Below are 19,265 nucleotides of genomic sequence, written 5' to 3'. Positions count from 1 at the left end.
TAAAGGCTGGTAACCTTTTCTCCTGACTCGTTGCAACGCCTGTTGGGCTACCTTGTGTTTGTGAGTGTGTGATTTTTTTTTTTCCTACCTATTACCACTTTACTACACTGGGAAAGTTACCAAACCTGATACTTACTGAGATTGAAAGGGGTAACGCAGAACTCAGAGAAAATTGAGCTGAAAACAACATGGCTGTCTTTAACTTTAACATTTGACAAGGCCGTCGTTAGCGAATAAGGTAATGACTTGTCATCGCTATATACCTCAAGTACTACTGCTAAGTTTTAAACACTTAAAGCGTAAAAAATACTTACCCGCTGTACCCCCCACTGAATCATCTGCGTATCATAATATATAGCCCTGTGAAATTTTGTAAAAATCAGACTTTTTTTGCCCTGCGCGAGATAGAAATTCTATGTAAAATGCTGTGGATTTTACACCCTTTTCGAGCCCCCCTCCACAAAACTTTTAATACTCCGACAATGAAACGGGGCAACAGGTCTGTAAAGTTTTGCGGACATTTATCTCTGGTGACCCTGACTATAAAGTGGCGCATATATATGTGAAATTCCCAAAATGACTGGTGTATTTTAAATTTCACCTGGGCCTGCTCTCAATATGTCATCACAGTGAAAAACCCCAGGGTTTCTCAGAGTAGGTGGCCAGCATCAAAACCCATGTGTACTATTTTAGTATGCGTGATTACATGTAAAAAAAAAAAAATACCGGTCTATATCCTTTAACACGTTGTGATAACAACCTCCTGTCAAGGGCCTACTGGCTTTAACAAATACTTCCCACACACAGTAAATGAAGTAGACCTCCTCACTTTGTCATTATTTGTCTTATTAAGCAGATTAGACCTGTAACATCAGACATAAGGATTAATCAGACCTTTTGCTTGTCACAATAACCAGTTATGGTCTACTGTTTGAAAAATAAGCTTTTCCCCAAGGCAACAATCTGGTACACAGTCATAACATTACTATGGTATACACACTTTCAACCGGCATAAAACTACCTTGCCTAAGAGGCCCTAACTAGGATTCTCACATATCAAATCTTCTATGTAACACTAAAAGCTATTGGAAGTGACCACAAAGTCAACCATGTGCAAAGCAGTGGGCTGGCCCAAACGCCACTGTAATTTGGTATGGTGCTCAACATCTTTTTTGACGAGACAGCTAAAAGCTGTTTCGGTTTCGCCTAGGCTGAGCATACGCTGTCTCTTCAAGACATGCTGTCTCTTCAACACATGCTGTTCCTAGAAAATGGGTTTGAAGCACCACCCATCTTTTTAATTGGCTCCTCTTACTGTCCTTTGTAAGTGCGGTCTTTTGATTCATGAATAGGCTTAGTATTCCCGCCTTTTGGACTTTTGTATCCTCTCATGAGGGTTTCTCCTCTCATGAGGGTTTCCCCTGGTACATGTGCTCTTACTTTTTAGATTATTTCTGAAACTTCCAAGAGCACTCTTTTTGCCTGCCTCTGTTCTTGTAATGTGTTCTGTTTACTTCATGCACAGGTTTCATGAAACACTCACGGCTGCCGTTTCATTTGCCGTGCTGTTTGCTTTGGTGTTTATTAAGCTTCTGCTGCCATTTAATCTCCCCGTGCTGACCATTCACCACTCCCACAACACTGCTTTTTGGATACAATTTTTTTGCAACGGTATAAACGCGAACGACATAACCAGCATTACAGATTGACACACAAAATTTTCAAGCATTTAAATGATTTGTGCACAATGATGCTTGAACCGACACATACTTGAACCAGGTTGCGCCACTTCCGACCAATGTTCAGTGTTCTGTTTACTTCCTGCACAGGCTTCATGAAACGCTTGCGGCAGCCACTAAATGTGCTGCGCTGTTTGCTTCGGTGTTCATTAATCCTCTGCTGCCACTTAATCTCCTTGTGCTTACTCCCCCCCCCCCCCCCCCCACCCCCCCACCCCTGCCCACACATGCAACGAACACTGCTTTTTTGTTTTGATTTTTTGAACCTTTGCTGCTACCCAATCTCCCTGTGCCACCCCTGCCCAACCACCCTGACTCTCACCCCTCCCACAACACTGCTTCTTAAAATGTTATTTCTTCACAGTGTTTTATAGTGCAAACTCGACCCGAAGGGATCCGAGCGCTTTACATGACCATCCGTTACATTGCAGGTGGATGCATTCTTTTTTCAGTCATGGAGAGATTAAATGATTTGCGCACAATCACAGGATGCTTGAGCCAGCGCAGAGACTCTAACCTGGTTTGCCGTCTTCAAGGTTGACCGCTCTGGCTGTTAAACCACATCCAACCTATACTCCATCCTATCCTGTTACTCTTTCAATCAATCAATCAATCAATCATAACATTTGTAAAGCGCACTACTTACCCGTGAGGGTCTCAAGGCGCTGGGGAGTGGGGAATGCAGCTACTGCTCGAAAAGCCAGGTCTTGAGGAGTCTTCTGAAGATCAGCAGGTCTTGGGTCTGCCGTGGGTGGGTGGGGAGGGTGTTCCAGGTCTTGGCGGCCAGGTGGGAGAACGATCTGCCGCCGGAGGTCGCTCTTCGGATGCGAGGGACTGTGGCGAGGTCGGCAGAGCGGAGCTGGCGGGTGGGGGTGTAGAAGCTGAGTCGTCTGTTGAGGTACGCTGGTCCGGTGTTGTGGAGTCCCTTGTGGGTGAGGAGCTTGAAGGTTATCCTCTTGTTGATGGGGAGCCAGTGCAGGTCTCTCAGGTGGGGTGGGGTTGCGGCGAGGGATGTCGAGGTTCAGGCGTGCAGAGGCGTTCTGGATGCGTTGCAGCCGTCTCAGGAGTTTGGCCGAGGCTCCTGCGAAGAGGGCGTTTCCGTAGTCCAACCTGCTGCTGATGGGGGGCCTGGGTGACCGTTCTTCTCGTTTCGGTGGGGATCCACTTGTAGATCCTGCGGAGCATGCGGAGGGTGTTGAAGCAGGAGGAAGAGACGGCGTTGACCTGCTTAGTCATGGAGAGGGTGGAGTCTAGGATGACCCCTAGGTTGTGTGCGTGGTTGGTGGGTGTTGGGGGTGTTCCTAGTGCGGTCGGCCACCAGAAGTCGTCCCAGGCCGAAGGGGTGGATCTGAGGATGAGGACATCCATCTTGTTCGAGTTCAGCTTCAGTCGGCTGTTCCTCATCCATTCGGCGACAGCCTTCATTCCTTCGTGGAGGTTGGTTTTGGCGGTGTGGGGGTCTTTGGTGAGGGAGAGGATCAGCTGGGTGTCATCGGCATAGGAGATGATGTTGAGGTCGTGCAGTCAGGCGACGTGGGTGAGAGGTGCCATGTAGATGTTAAACAGGGTTGGGCTGATGGATGAGCCCTGGGGTACACCACAGATGATCTCAGTGGCTTCGGAGCGGAAGGGGGGAAGGCGGACGCTCTGTGTTATGCCGGAGAGGAAGGAGGTGGTCCAGTCCAGGGCCTTCTCTTGGATCCCGGCGTCGTGGAGGCGTGTTCGTAGTGTGCGGTGGCAGACCGTGTCGAAGGCGGCAGACAGGTCCAGGAGGATGAGGGCTGCTGTTTCTCCGTTGTCTAGCAGGGTCCTGATGTCATCGGTGGCGGCAATGAGGGTAGCTTGGTTGCTGCGGAACCCGGACTGGGAAGGGTCCAGGATGCTGTTCTCCTCGAGGTAGCGGGTCAGTTGTTTATTGGCGGCCTTCTCGATGACCTTCGCAGGGAGATGGGCCGGAATTTCTTGTGGTCCGCCTTGGGTTTCTTGAGTAAGGCGTTGATCTCGGCGTGCTTCCAGCTCTCCGGGAAGGTTGCTGTCTCGAAGGAGATGTTGATGATTTTCCGGAGATGGAGTGCGATGACTGTGCTGGCTTTGTTGAAGATGTGGTGTGGGCATGGGTCTGACGGAGATCCGAAGTGGATGGTGTTCATGATCTTGATGGTGTCGTTGTAGTTGTTTGTCTAGGAGAGCAGGCGGATGGTGGTCGTGGGGGCGGAGGTCTCAGTGGTTGTCGGGTGGTTGTGGCGTTGAAGCTGTTGTGGATGTCTGCGATCTTGCGGTGGAAGAAGGTGGCCAGTGAGTCGCACAGGTCTTGCGAAGGTGGGATGTCGTTGGTGTTGGAGCCGGGGTTGGAGAGTTCCTTCACAATGTTTAAGAGCTCTTTGCTGTTGTGTGCATTGTTGTATAGGCGGTCTTTGAAGGAGGCCCTTTTGGCGGATCGAGTGAGGTGATGGTGTCTGCGGGTGGCGTTCTTGTGGGCTGCGTAGCTGTCCGGTGTTCGTTCACAGAGCCAGTTCTTCTCCAGTTTTCGGCAGGTTTGCTTGGAGGCCTGGAGGTCTCCAGTGAACCAGCTGGCTTTCTTGCTGGTGTGACTGTTGGAGGGTTTCTTGAACGGGGCATGGGTGTTGGCGCAGTCGTCAATCCACTGTCTGAGTTTGCTGGCGGTGGTGTCGGTGGGTGGGCTCTGGGCGAGGGTGGTGGTTAGCTGGTCTTCGGAGACTTTGCTCCAGCAGCAGCGAGGCATCTGTTGGGTGCGGTGGTGCGTGGTGGGTTTCTTTAAGGTGAAGTGGATGCAGCGATGGTCGGTCTAGTGGAGTTGGGTGGTATGGTTGAAGGAGACGTGGGGGCTTGCGGAGAAGATGGGGTCAAGCGTGAGGCCGGCGGAGTGGGTGGGGTTTGTGAGGAGTTGTCTGAGTCCGAGGTTGGCTAGGTTGTCGATCAGGGTGGTGGAGTTGGTGTCGTTGTTGTTCTCGAGGTGGAAGTTCAGGTCCCCGAGGAGGATGTAGTCCGTGGTGTCGAGGGCGTGTGTGCTGACTAAGTCGGCGATGGAGTCGCTGAACTGTGGTAGGGGTCCAGGGGGGACGAGGGTTCCTCTGAGGGTGGTGTTGGGGTCGGTGTGGATCTGGAAGTGCAGGTGTTCGGCAGTGTTGAGGGTGTCGTCTGTGTTGGTCAAGACTCTGAGAGTGTTTCTGTGGATGATGGCGATTCCTACTCCGTTGGTGCAGTCCCTGCGGGTGATCTTGTAGCCTTCCGGGACAGCTATGGCGATGTCGGGTGCCGAGACGGGGTTCAGCCAGGTCTCCGTCAGGAAGGCGACGTCTGGGGAGGTTGTTGAGTAGGTCCCAGAGTTCAACTGCGTGTTTGCGGGCGGAGCGGGTGTTTAGGAGGATGCATCTGAGGTAGTTGGGTTCTTTCCTGGTCGGCGGCTTGGCGGGCCGGATGCTGGCGAAGCTGCATTTCCGGCAGGTGAATGGTCCGTGGGTGCGCATCGGGGCGGCCAGGAAGCAGGTGTGTGATCGTCTGCTGTTGAGTGTGTGGAGGGTGCTGGCATCGTAGCGGTGTCGGGTGTCGTGGAGTCTGCAGGGGCGAGGGGGTCTGTTGCTGGGCGCGGTCCAGGCACGGACGGGCACAGACGGGCTTGCCTTAGGCACGCCTTCGGCGCGCACGCTGCGCGTGGCCGCTGCGTGGCCTCCATATGACGGGAGGTGGGAGGGAGGAATAGATGGGAGGAGGGAGTGGGGTGGCGAATGGGAGAGCAGGGGGGCAGGGACGCAGCGGCGGGAAAAAACGGGTGAGGGACGGCGGGGGAGCAAAGGGAGAACCGGGCACAGAAGAGATGCAGAGGGATAAAGCAGAATTAGGCAAGCAAGCAAAGTCTGGCAAAGCAAATATATATATATATATATTTATTTGCAGTAGTATATTGTGCAAACTCGACCCGAAGGGGTCAGTTTACATGACCACCAGTTGCATTACAGACCGACACATAAAATTTTCAGGCACGGGGAGATTAAATTATTTGAGCACAATCGCAGGATGTTTATCTTCCATTTGGTTTGCTTGTCCCGTTCCCAGCGTTGACTACACATAGTTTTTTTTTTTTGTTTCTACATGTAAATACCCTCGTTGACTGACTCTCTCAAGATTTTTAAAAATGTTCAACGTTGTTTCATGGCCAAAACAGGTTTTCGAACCCAACTCCTAACACTTCGCACTTGACTAGTGGTTTTGTATTCTCTGTGTTTGTTAGAGGATAACCACCCACCCTGCTTTGTTTTCGGTGCACCACATGTTGGGACACTGAAGATGCAGACAGCCCTCTATTTAGCAGCATACATGAGGAATTGCTTCCCCCCTCTGTCACTAAACTGAAGTGTGCATTTTTGCTTATTCTGTACCAAATTTCATGTCGTGAAGATGTGGTGAAAGGGGTCTGCCTCAAAACACTGCGAGGGCTCTCTGGAGGGGCTGGAATCCTTTACCCCTTGAAGAAATTCTAGACATGGATGAAGATAACGCCTGGTTTGCTCGATTCCACAATCGTACTGGTGAAACACGTGCACCCCAGATGTTGGTCTTGTGCCAGGAGGGTATAACAAAAGCTCTTAGTTCCTCACTGGAACAATTGCTGATCAGCTTATGTGCAGTTTACTTTCTTTCACCCTTCCTCATCGCTTTCGTCCCATTGCCAGAGGCCGGTATATATTTGAGGGTCAGTAGAACAAGCATTTACAATGCAATAGGTCTTGCGTTTGTGAGAGTTTGAGCTATCGGCATTGTAAATTACAATGCCTTTTATTTGTGTTTTGAAAACTTGCAAGCGGTGCGTGAACACACACTTTGTACTTGTAGTCCTTAATTTATGAGAAGCAAGGCTGGCAGTAAAAGATGCACAGTTACTGCCAGCTTTGCTAGTCGTAAGCAAGGACTATAAGTACAAAGTGCATGTTTACACACTGCTTGCATGTTTTCAAAACATATAAATAAAAAGCATTGTCATTTACAGTGGCAATAGCTCAAACTCTCACAAACGCGAGACCTATTGCATTGCAAATGCTTGTTGAGCTGTGAGACAGGGTGCGGCAGCAGCTATTGGAAGGCAGGACCATGATCCCAGGCTGTGCGCTTTAAAAGTAGGATGGAAAGGTAAATGACACTAAAGCTGAGAAGTCACACAGTCAGTGGTTAGCCTGAATATTGAACTTACAGGGAAAGCTCCTTCAGTTTTTACCTGTAATACATATGATTTATTGGACTGAAGTAGAGTTGTGTTTTAAACTATCTGCCTCTCCCATCAGCCAATAAATGTATTCTGGAAGTGCTGAGCCACTCTTCCTAGGGTTGTGGCAGTATTTTGTTAACATGATAATCGACTAAGCAGTTATGGAACACTTTTATTGGTTATAAGTATAAGCAAAAGGGGAGAATAAAGTTTTGCAAAAACTACTGCAAAACAAGTATTACAGAAATGCTGGCATCTTAACGCCACACCTGCTGGCTCTGCCAATGTTTGTTGGCTTTGATTATGGGTCTTCTTGCCTATGTGTTTGGGTAAGTAAGCGGACGGATGGCTGTGTGTACCTGTGCCTAGGCATGCGGGTGAATAAGTGTCCTGTACCCCAGGGTCACAGTGAATGAGCCTCCTAGGATGCTACTGGTAGTACTGAACCCTGTCACATTACATGTCCAACCCCTTGCAGCTTTACTCCTTTCTGTAACAGGATCTCACTCCACCTTCCCACCTTATGATACCCCACTCCTGCAGCGCTTCACCAGCAGACCGAAAATGTAATAAACATTGACAAAATCAGTAGGAACTTTTGTGGTGGAAAGGCAGATTGGTCCTTGACAGTTTATGTAAGTACAGTGCTTAGAGGGAGTGGCTATCCCAAAAGGTAGTGGTACAACGCGGAGGGTGGTAGTGCGTCAGTAAGGGGTAGTAGTGTGGATTGATGGTGCGGTGCTGGCAGTGGTACAATGCGGAGGGTGGTAGTGCGTCAGTAAGGGGTAGTAGTGTGGATTGATGGTGCGCTGCTGGCAGTGGTAATGTGATGCTGGTATTGGCATTTGCTGATATCAGCGTGATGCTGAGGGTGGTAATGAGATTCTGCAAGTGGTACTGTAGTTTTGGTTGCCAGTACTGATGGTAGCGTTTGAAAGGCACTTCATCATAAACAGCCGAACAAGAAGCCTGATGTGAAGCGAAGATCACACGTTGCTGCAGGCCCAGGGTGAGCAGCTTACCCAGCTGTCGTTCTCTTCGCATTCAGACACTTCCAGTCCCCCATTTATAATGGAAAAGGCATCATCAAAAGTACCGTTTGCAAATATATTTGAGACTTTGCTCTCCCTATAAATACGAGTGGGAAAATTGACATTTTGAAGCTCAGGTGACACATGAAAAGGAGGGGGCAAAAATCATCAGTAATGCTCTGATTCGAAAGAAGCAGAGGCACACAGCAGCCTGTTGGAATTACTGCTTCCAGCTCATCACAAATGAGTCACATGAAAGGAATGCCTGACTATTCCTGACTCTGTGATGGAGTCGTGAGGGTTAAGGTACACTGAAACTGGCATTAGGACTGTACACCAAAGAAAGACCTAATGTGCTTCAATGAGAGCAGGGTTCTTCAAGGGCTCTTCAGATGGACCCACTCTGAAAGCTCTTCCTAGTTTAACCTGATAACGAAGAGCAGCCCTTTAATCTACTTCAAACCCGAGAGAACAGATGGAGCTGCCTAGCAGGGCTCCTCAATTCGCCAATCTCTCCCCACAATCAGAATTTTTCAATTGAAGCACATCAAAAATGGAAAAAAGCTGCAAGGCTGACTGAGCTGTGCACTGTCCCGGGCTCAATAGCAGCTCTAAAATCTCATTGCAGACATGATTAAAAGTTTAACCCCCACAGAGAGTAGTGTCAGGAAACGTGCACACGCTCTTACTGCAGACTGCTCGGAGGGGCACTTCCGGTGTGGCCTAAAGGCCAGAGCAGTCGACTTTGGAACTGATTAAGGAAGCTTAGTCCTGGAGGCGGCCCAACATCCTGTGATTCTGGGCAACAAATCACCTAATACTTCCGAGCCTAGAACATAAATCTGACCATGTTGCATCTAAAATGCTGAACAGATGACGTCCTAATGATAATGTTATCAGAGAATTGCAACCCATTGCCCCTTCCCCACCCTTGCTGAACAAATCTAAAAATAAAAGTCCCGTGGGAAGGATGGGCAAACACATTCACAAACACTGGCATACAAATGTTCAAGGACACATTTTGAGAAAACACTGCATGCTTTCAAGGGTATCATGTCTGCACACACAGACACGGCTACAGAGACACACACAACTTCAGTAAAAATGTTATGGCTTCTGTCACAGGATGCGTGGAAGTCACTGCACTACTAAGCAGAGAGACCTATGTGTCGGAACCTGGGCCGGGGAAGGCAAAACGCAGGCCGGAGCCGGGAAGCTCCTCCCCTGCAAAATGTTGAATTAGCCCGCTCGAAAGGGGAAGACCAGGGCAAACGCGAACTACCCCAATCCCGGGATGGGGGAGATGGAAAGGGGGACATCAGGCCCAGGCCGGCAGAACCCCCCCCCCCCCCCACCCCCCTCTCCTTGCAGCGACAGGAAAAGGAATGATGTGCTTCCGCAGAACTCGCACTTGGACAAAGGACTGGATCGTGGAAAGCAACGAAAAGGCGGCAGGACCCAGGGAGGAGGCATCGAGATGGAGCCGGAGTCATCGTCCTGTCGGCAGGGAGAAGTGGGGATCACCACTGCGAAAGGATGACACCGCACCAGAGAAGGGCAGAGACGCTCGGCCCTCGAGAAGAAACAGGCTGGGACAGACTACCTGGGCGGCGAGACGGGTTTTACAGCGTCACCACGTTCGATGGAGAGGGCTTAGGTCACTAACTGCAGAGTGCTCGCAACGGGCGGCTGTGCCCCCGAGGAGTGGCATCAAACAGTAGGTGAGCACGGTCGATATTAGCAAGCAAATATTGGGCTCCACTCTGTGCGGGAAGGGCTGGAGCAGCTGATTTGGGAGCTGGGGGATTATGCCAATCGAATTACGGTCTCGTTGGCTAGTTGAGCATACTCGCAGTCTCTTCCCCCAATTTTCGTACTGCCGCGGTTGCAAACGCAGGCATCGCTGCCTGGGGCGGGAATCTGGTAAATGCAGACGTCAGGACAGTAAAGGAACAAGCTTCGATCTCTTGTCTTTATGGGGCCATGAGAAACACATGGCACCATAAAGATAAGAAAGTGCTTTGGGAAAGATGCAAATCAGCCGAGCCAGTCCGGACGGGCTGGACCAAAAAGCTAAAGGGCAGCAACCAAAATACCCCATTTCCAATGGCAGGCCACCGTTTAGCATAAACTGTGACGCCAGCCAATGGAAATGAGGGGCGGGGCTTAAAGCCCTCTTCTGAAAGTCCTTGTTAGCAATAAATCTCGCCAAGCGAGCAGCGCATGCGTGTGCTGCAATGCTAGGCGAGACCCAAAAAAGTAGGGGGAGATGAGATTGAACTCTGACCCAGCCCAGGTTTCTTGCTTGGAGGTGCGTTTTCAAATCTCACTGCAATATGTATGACTCATTGAATGTTTAGGATACTTGAAGCGATTGTAAATAAATAGTCTGTTCTCATAGTTAAGATTCTTTCAGTGTGAAGAGTCTATCTAGGACTCTTAAAGCAGCATAAAATCTCTGCCATTGTGAGTTGAGAAGTGAACAATAGAAAACATGCTGTGAGATGGCTTTTCAAGGACTGCTTCAGTCCTCTTGTCAATAGCCACCCTATAGTGCTTGGTGGAAATATGCAATGATGCACATATGGTAGCCTTTCAGATCTTATTTGTGATGTCTTCAACGGAGGCTGCTTTGTATATGGTTGAACTAACATTAATGTCTCTGGCATTAGTCTCCTCAGCAGAATGACAATGTGATGCTGAGCCTCCCACAGGCGGTCTAAACTGACTGTTCGATAACCTCCTCACTGCAATAGTGTCCAATAGCAACACAACACTTGGAGGATTTTCTCAGAGGAATTTTACTACTGTATGTTGAAGATCCTACTAACTCTATTTTCATGGCACAGTGCCATAATTAACCAATCCAGTACAACCCACATAATTCCACTACCCACCACATAAATCCACCCTTATCCATAACTTGTAGGTAAGACATTTACATTTACAGCGCCAATAACTCTAACTCTTTCATTATTATTTTTAACACACACATCTTGAGCTTAGCTCCTATCTATTTTTCCTTTTTCGTCACCAGAAAGGCAAAGCTATCCACAGTTCCACGCCACACAATTCAACTCCTCATATTACCATTCCAAACCACATAATTTGTCGCTAAACCACACAATACAACTCAAGAACAGTTTAAAAACACACCACATACATCAAATCCATACCACAAAATTTCATATCATGCCACAAAATTTAACGGAACACCACATAAATGAAACTCCACGACATACCACTCCAGAACACAAAATGCCATTCTACATAATTACACGGCCTAACACACTAACACTCCACATAATTCCAGTACATTCTATACCACCTCTGTACTAGCCACATAATTCCACAGCACACCATGCCACTCAATTCCACTACACTCCACACCACACATTTAAACAACCAACTAATCAAATACGACCCAAATAATCCACTACACACCACATACACTCCATAACACATAGGTAAAAGACATTGCCATATACAATTCCAATATCTCGAACTCAAACAAATACAAGACCAATTGCATTTCCAATGCTTGTTTTAGGGGAGAAGGAAGTTGGGAGCCATGCCGATGTCTCACAACCTGTGATGTCTCACAAACTGTGTATGACGCAGAAAGGTTTTTGAGAACCGTATCCAGATCTTGCTTCTTCATTGCATTACATGCATGCAGTTTTGGTCTGTGTATATTAAATGCACTACTGCTGCCACCGCAGTGGGAAAAAGTGATATCGGGTGAGTTGATCAACAAGTTTGGCACGGAGAGCTTATCGAGACATATGAACTGTTGTTCAATGAATGAGTGGGGTGGGGGGCGGGCAGCAGTGAGAGGGATCTCTTTAGTCATGCCATTTTAGGCACATGTTTCTTATCCATCAATGTTCTGTTTTGGATTTTTTAGGTTTATTTGAAATTGGGATGATTGACAGGCAGGTTTTTACTTTGGGCTATAGGCAAAGGGATGGGAAAGCCAGTGATGAGAATCGGAAGCTGAGAGAGACATGAGGTGCTGGGCATTTTATCCTCTGTGCAGAGAGATAAAATGATAATATGAATCATTGTCCACATAAAGGGCAAAAAATCATTTTTTGTGCATAGGCAATGTAATTGAGCATGCACACCTAGAAAATCTGAGCATTCCATTAGCTTTCCCCTTTTAGCTTAGCGCTAGCACAATTAAAACACTGCATTGCGACACTTCTTGTATCCCAGTTCTAGTTCATCCTGATGTCTTGGCATCACTGGCTGTGGAAAGAAGGGAAGAGCAGCAGTGGTCCGGAACCTGCAGCTTGGTCTCAGCAGCTCTCCTTAATGGTTGTTCCATTTTAAGAATCTTGTTTCAACAATGGCACAAATGATGTGCCCTGCTCACATCTGCCACAGATACATTTCATGTTACTTTTGGGCTCATTTTAAAGCGAGCATCGTCACTTGACATATCTATGGTGTGCTATGGGAGGACATAAAATGTCCTTGGGAGATTACACTATCCTAGGTTTTCAGATTGTGGTCAAGCTAAGTGGGAGGAACTTCAGTTGTAGAGAACAGTCTGTAACATGCAATTTATGGGCTGGAATGCTTGTATGGCTACCTTGCTTTTCATTCGGTTAAGGCACAAAACGTGTTCCATTGAGTTGGGTAAAAGAAAAACCTATTATTTAATGTACAGAGCAGTTCTGGGATGTAAGCTTTATTAATTATCAGTATAATCCTGTATCAGCTGTATCGTGCCTACTTTCAGAAACAGACTCAGTGCCCACTCTTCTAACCAGATCACCTTTTCTCTACAGTCATGTAATATGTTTTCTACTTTTAAATGTACATAGAAACAATACAAGCATTTAATAGAAAACGAAATGGTCTGGCAGTCTGTGCAACAAATCTTCCCTGACACCTTATTACTTCCATCACCTGGTTTGCAGGATGCTCTGTGTACCCTGATTACGCCTGTGCCAATTTCAGCTATGCCCAATCTTGTAAACTCTGTAGGGAATTGTGGTCTCTAATCTCCACTGAACTTGTGATGCAAAGTATGCCAACACCTCAGTAGGTTGAGAATTGGTTACAAATAGTGGTTTAAAGCTAAGTCAGGCGTGGCTCTACCAAGCGCCACCTAGTTCAATCCTTATTAGAATCCTTTAACTTTACTTTCGTAGGATTAACAGTATGATATAATATGCAGCCAGGAGTACTTTAATCTATATAAGGATATTGCAAGTCTACGAGGAGGAAATGGAGGAGCAAGTCCAAAGGCCGAGTTTCTTTATAAGGTCATGGAACTCTGTAAGGTCCTTTTAACTCCTGGCCGGAGTATTTTAAATCTTAAATACTTGATGTCTTGCTTTTTCACATGAAAGAAAGAGTATGGTTGCAGACATGTAGAAAAGAAGTGAGATATAGTGCAAAATTAAACGCACTAAAAAGTAGTTAGTAATTTGTTTCAAAATATATCGTATTCAGTTTCGTGTAAGTCAGATTTAAAAATGCTGTAGCTCAGAATGTGTAGACAGATGCAGATTCTATCTTTCTGTTACAGCCTTTAGCATGCAAGTAATAAACATATTGCCATAAATATATCCTTTCTGATGATCACTGTTCCTTTTTTAAAAATAGATCAAAAGACTTCACGAACAGTTATTGTTTTCATTGTTTAAACTGCAGCTGTAATAATACTCTGTGGCCTGCTTTCAACTTTAGGTGTTGGCAGGTAGCATTATAACACCATAATTCCACTCAAATAAGCTATTACTTTTGAGCAGCTATGCTATTTCGTTTCACGTAGTGCGTGGGCCATTAGTGTTTGCTGTTGCATATCATCTTTGTTAAGAATTGGTGTCAGTGTTACCCAGCTCTAGGAGCCCATTATAATTTCCAGCCTGTTGAAATGCTGTATGCCTGGTTGCTGTGTGCCTCATCAGTAATCAGTGCCTGCATTTCTCCTGATATAGTCTTAGAACTAGCCTTCAGGTGTGGCTCCAGGTTTAACATTCGGATCCCAATTTTGACATGGCTGTTTCCTTGAGGAAAGGCAAAGTTGATTGAAACTTCTTTTGCACCTCTGATGAAAGGGGCTCCCTAGCACCTGTGTATACTTGTAGGACATTTGAGCCCTAGTTCCTTCGCTGCAGTACACTAAATTTACAGAATAGTGCTGAAGGACTTTATGGGGTCACGAAAAGGGAGTATAATATCATGTGCAAATTCCCCTTTGTGATAACTAGCCCTTTTTACACTTCAGCTTTATTAGTGGTGCTTTTTCCTCACTGTGCTCTGATATGCGATTATTTGTAAAGCACAGCATTCATCTAATTCTTGGCATTTTTGTTCTGTTGGTTGTCGTTGTAGGTTTTTCCCTATGCGAGCCTTCAGGTGGTTGGCTATTGGCTTCTTGGACCTTCAAATAAATGTTTTTGTACTGACCCCATTTTTCAATGAAATTATTTAGGTTTAATCAGATCCGGTGCAGTAATCTAGAAGACGACTCTCCTTTGGGCACCATCTTAAGAAACTGAGAAGCATAGCCCTCATAAGCCCCCACCACCCCACCTCCAGCCCCTCCACAAGCATAGCACTCATTTCCACCCCTCGCCCCCAACCCCCACTAGCAAGTCTCTCAAACTTGGAGAACATCAATTTAACATTTGGACGAATGGAGGCCACAGTTTGCCAAGATTAACCTACAGGTGATCCTTGGATCTGTTCCTTTTCCTTTGCAGTCACTTCTTTCCCATTCGCTTTCTGCCCGTGGGCAAGCATTTGCTTCCAGCCCAAGTTTGGTGATCATTTTTCCGGAAACAACGTTTTTCTTCAGGGTAGATGTCTTTTCCTACCCACTGCCTTTTGTTAGTGGATAGAAAGGGAAGAAAGAGTATATAGTGTGGCAGAGTGGCTGTCTTTGGAATTGGGGAACCGAGTTCTAGACTCAGCTGCTGCCTAACATCTGATATTCTGGGCAAATCACTTAATCGCTTTTGTTGCCTTAAAAACACATTCCTTGTGTAATGGAAATGGTGCTCATGTAAAGCGCTCCAATACCTTCGGGTCGAGTTTGCGCTGTATAAAAACTGCAAAAAAATAACTCCTTGGTTAAGCTTTCCTTTCAGATTCTTACAACTACTTCCGCTTGGACATCCACTTTATTTATGCCACGAGTACCAGTGGCCTTCTATCAAAGTCTCTCCGTTCAGGCCTCCCCGAAGTACCCGTTTCTTTGTTAGTCACTAGTTAGTCATTTTCTTGTCTTCCATACGTTGAGTTCTTTTGCATTCCAGTAGTATTTTGTCTGTACCATTGTCTATTATTACTGCTCTCAAGCACCCCCACAGTAGATTTTGCTGTGCCTGTAATCTTTCATATTTTTGTGATTGACAACTCTCCTCCTTCTAACCTGGTTCAGTGTGCCCTGAATATATTATGGTGAGACCCAGTACCTCGTGAAAACCAATCCTACAGACGCATTTCTTCCAAGTACCTAGAAGCAAAAATATGCCCCTACAGCTAGAGATATCTTAATAGCCTGATGGAAGCAAACTTAAGAAAGGGGCATGACTTCAAGTAAAATAGTTGAACACGTTCTTTACAGTGAAGAAGCAGAAGTGTAATAGTTTGAGACCTACAAATGGAACTGTAGAAACTGTGTATCTTTGTAAAATCATATGTTTAGCCAGCTTCTCTGCAGATCTCCTTGGGTGGGTGGAAAGCTGTTATAGGTGCACAGTGACTGCAATCGCAATTGCATCCTTCATTATCTCCATTTCACTTTCTCTTCTGTACTTTTAGGCTGAGGCACCATGGCGGGAGTGTTTGCATACAGACCTGGGGGTGCCCTGCTGCCTCCCGGAACAGCTCCCATCCCAGATTACATGTCGGAGGAGAAGCTGCAGGATAAAGGTGAGTTTGGATTTCTGGTCTTGAATGCCGTAAGTCCTTCTTTGCACAATGTGTGGTGCTCAGAAGTAGTTCCTACCTGCCTGTGGACTAAATGAGATGGAAGAGGGGCTGCAGGTGATTCATTGGTTCAGTATTAACTTTAAAACCTGATACGCATAGTGATGTCTCTAGGAACTAAAGGCTGAGCAGTGAATATCAAAATCCCTTTGAATAGTAAGCTGCTTGCCCATTAGTGGCACATTTAGTGTATTTACGGTGGCTTTACCATGCAGTTATGTTTTGGCTTCTGAAAATTCTCTCCTGCTTTCAGTTTGGATAATTTCTTATACTCATTGCTCAGTTATTATTGTTTACGTTTTGTATTAGAATATCAGTAGATAACATTGATGTATTGAATGGTGCTTAAAAGATCTGTGCATTGCTGCCAGTAGTCTGTGCACGTGTGAACATTCCTAAATAAGATATTGTAGCACCAACATATATTAGTGGAGAAAAATACAAGCTGGCACAGCTGATTAAATGGTTTCAGAACATGTCCAATATATATATATGGTCATGACCGGCCTTGTTAGATTTGACTAAATGGGGTAAACGTGTCTGCATGCATCTAGATTCTCCAGCCGTGGTGGGATGTGTCCTACAAGAGCGTGATTAGAGCTACTGGATTTTGCATTGCTTTCTAAAGTTGTCATGGCTGAGTTGGGTGTTGAGTTGTTTTGGCTTGGCAAGTGTAGCAGGCCAAGTAGTTAAAGGGCAGTTAGGGCAGGCAGAAAAGCTGGACACCAGTCGTCAGGCCTGTTTTCTAAAAGGGAAGCTATGTGAGAGTTGTTTGTGTGTGTTAAAATCACTGCATAAAGAAAGTTGGAAATATGCAATGGCCCAGAAAGCTGGTGATAGTTATGTGTTTGGTTAATGATCTTACATTACAGCACGCAAGTGGCAGCAGCTACAAGCAAAGCGCTATGCAGAGAAGCGGAAGTTTGGCTTTGTGGATGCCCAGAAGGAGGACATGCCACCCGAACATGTGCGGAAGATTATCCGTGACCATGGTGACATGACCAACAGGAAGTTTCGCCACGACAAGCGTGTTTACTTGGGGTATTGATATTACTTTTCTCTGGATTGGGGTGCAGTTAATAAATGCTTTTTTTGGGGTGTTGAACCAGATTTTGCTATTTGGATGTATTGGATTGTCTCATTGGAGCATTTGGCAGGTAATGACATGTTGGGATCATTTCCAGAGCACCATTAGTTTTTTAGGTCAGCTGTCTGATCTCATAATATCTTATGGGCTTCCCGGGAGTCTGCCTTTTGCTTACCTGTGGTTGGCTTTGTGTCTCTCATTTCCTTGCTTTTTATATAATGAGTTTGTGTTGCAGCTTTCAAACCCGTATATGTCCCTTAACTTGAGCAAAGCCTCTTTACCATCTCTAATTTGCTGTATTTTATACCTTCCATTGATGCTTTTTAGTGAACTACTTTTTATTCTAGAAGGGTAAGCTCTACATTTGAGTGTTACTCCAACTGTCTTCCGCATGTATTTCTCTCCACACCGCCCTTTGCTCTGTTACTCTTTCTGCTTTGTACTTGTGTGTTTCTCACGCACATCGCTTGTATTCCTCTCGGCTGTGTGCTTCTGTCACACTCTCACCCGCACTCCATATTGCCCTGTTAACTGTTGTATTTCCCCATATGCTTATCCACTCCCGGTAGCTTCTCCCTCACCACCAAACTTTGTGTAGCTCTGCCTTCCCCTCCCTCCCCGGCTAATGTAGCTTTCAGAGTTCACCCTCCCGCTGTGTTGCGTGCCCATGGCGTTTGCCTACTTTAAAAACAAGAGTGGCATATGAGCCATGCATGTCACTTTGTAGTCATGCGTTTGCCCACAAAATGCCATATCTGCGGGGTTTTTTCCCTTTAGCCAAAACCCCTTGCCAGAGCCTATAAGTGCCAAAGGCGAGACATATTGCCTTTGCCTGTTGTTGCTTGTCTCAGATTGCTTTCTTGATGAGGTCTCTAAAAAATGTTCATTGGGGATACGTAGGCGCTTGCTCTGCAGATAGTAGGCTTTTGGTTTCTTCTTAAGATTCTAGAGCCACAAGGAGAGGAGTTGTACTTGTGGGATTGTGTGTACACCCAATGAATGGTGTCAAATGTTTGACTATTGTGGACACCGAAGTAGTTGCCCTTGTGCATGTCAGGGTAAGTTTAGTTACCAACACTAATTGATGAGAACTATAAAAGCAATTGCCTAGAAACCACTTTAATAAATAATTGTAAATGCTTTCTAGCGTGACTGATTGTGGGTCAGTAAACAACCTTCTGTCGTGTGTTTCGGAGTACACACATGAATGGCCCGCATAATTTTGTTTGTCTCCTTGTAATGCCCCTGCATGTTTGTCTCTTTTAAGGCACACCTTTACAAACCTGTGTGAAGCCTGTCTAAAGCCTCTTGTGCATACATTTCTCCACAGGGCCTTGAAGTACATGCCTCATGCTGTTCTGAAGCTCCTGGAGAATATGCCGATGCCCTGGGAGCAAATACGTGATGTACCTGTACTCTACCACATCACAGGTGCCATCTCATTTGTCAGTGAGATCCCCTGGGTAATTGAACCAGTATACATCTCACAATGGGGGTAAGTGGAGACCTAAAAGCCTTTTCCAGTCAAAATAAAATGTCACAAACAAAATCGGAAGTGGCAAAAAGTGTGTACATTCAGTTAATTTCTTGTAAAAATGGATGTTATCTTAAATATAGTAACGATCATGTTGCTCATTGCCCCCCAGGCAGACTACGTGACTTAGCCCACTTCATAAAATGTCTCTTCTGCATAACCTGCTTTTGTTTTTACAGGTCTATGTGGATCATGATGAGACGAGAAAAAAGAGATCGGAGGCACTTTAAGAGAATGAGGTTCCCTCCATTTGATGATGAGGAGCCCCCGCTTGACTATGCAGACAACATCCTGGATGTGGAGCCCTTAGAAGCGATTCAGCTAGAACTTGATATGGAGGAGGATGCACCGGTCACTGACTGGTTTTATGATCACCAGCCACTGAGGGACAACAGGAAGTAAGTCTGAGAGGAAAGGAGGGAGGTCCTCTGTGCTAATTGCTCTCAAGATTTATGATGCCCCTGATCCTTTATTGCCAAGACTCGCTGAACACATTTTGAGTACTAGGCACGCTTTACTCTGGTTCACAGTGGTCATGAAGTAAATAGAAGATGCAGGGAACAGGGGGTGTTGTGATCCTTCACTGCGTTTAGCCTGCAGGGCTAGTGTTATCTACATGCACAGCATTAAATGTGTGATTGTTTAGGACTTTCAAGAGTTCCACCACTTTACTCCTTGATCTAATTTTCCCTTTCACCTT

General features: G+C 46.2%; 1 protein-coding gene across 2 annotated transcripts in view; it reads left to right on the top strand.

Moving 5' to 3' along the window:
- The window catches only part of PRPF8 (pre-mRNA processing factor 8), a 178,899-nt gene that overhangs the window by 8,656 nt on the left and 150,978 nt on the right, over positions 1 to 19,265 (top strand). For both annotated transcript variants that reach the window (XM_085649062.1, XM_085649063.1), the window contains exons 2-5: positions 15,777 to 15,887; positions 16,817 to 16,985; positions 18,362 to 18,526; positions 18,745 to 18,963. In XM_085649062.1, coding sequence (XP_085505188.1) covers positions 15,788 to 15,887; positions 16,817 to 16,985; positions 18,362 to 18,526; positions 18,745 to 18,963 — 653 coding nt within the window. In that variant the 5' untranslated portion in view covers positions 15,777 to 15,787. The remainder of the gene's footprint in view (positions 1 to 15,776; positions 15,888 to 16,816; positions 16,986 to 18,361; positions 18,527 to 18,744; positions 18,964 to 19,265) is intronic.

This window comes from Triturus cristatus, chromosome 3_2 (assembly GCF_964204655.1).
Source record: "Triturus cristatus chromosome 3_2, aTriCri1.1, whole genome shotgun sequence".
NCBI classification, from domain to species: Eukaryota; Metazoa; Chordata; class Amphibia; order Caudata; family Salamandridae; genus Triturus; species Triturus cristatus.
The sequence above is the reverse complement of the archived record's forward strand: the minus strand, read 5'-3'. Positions and strand labels throughout refer to the sequence as shown.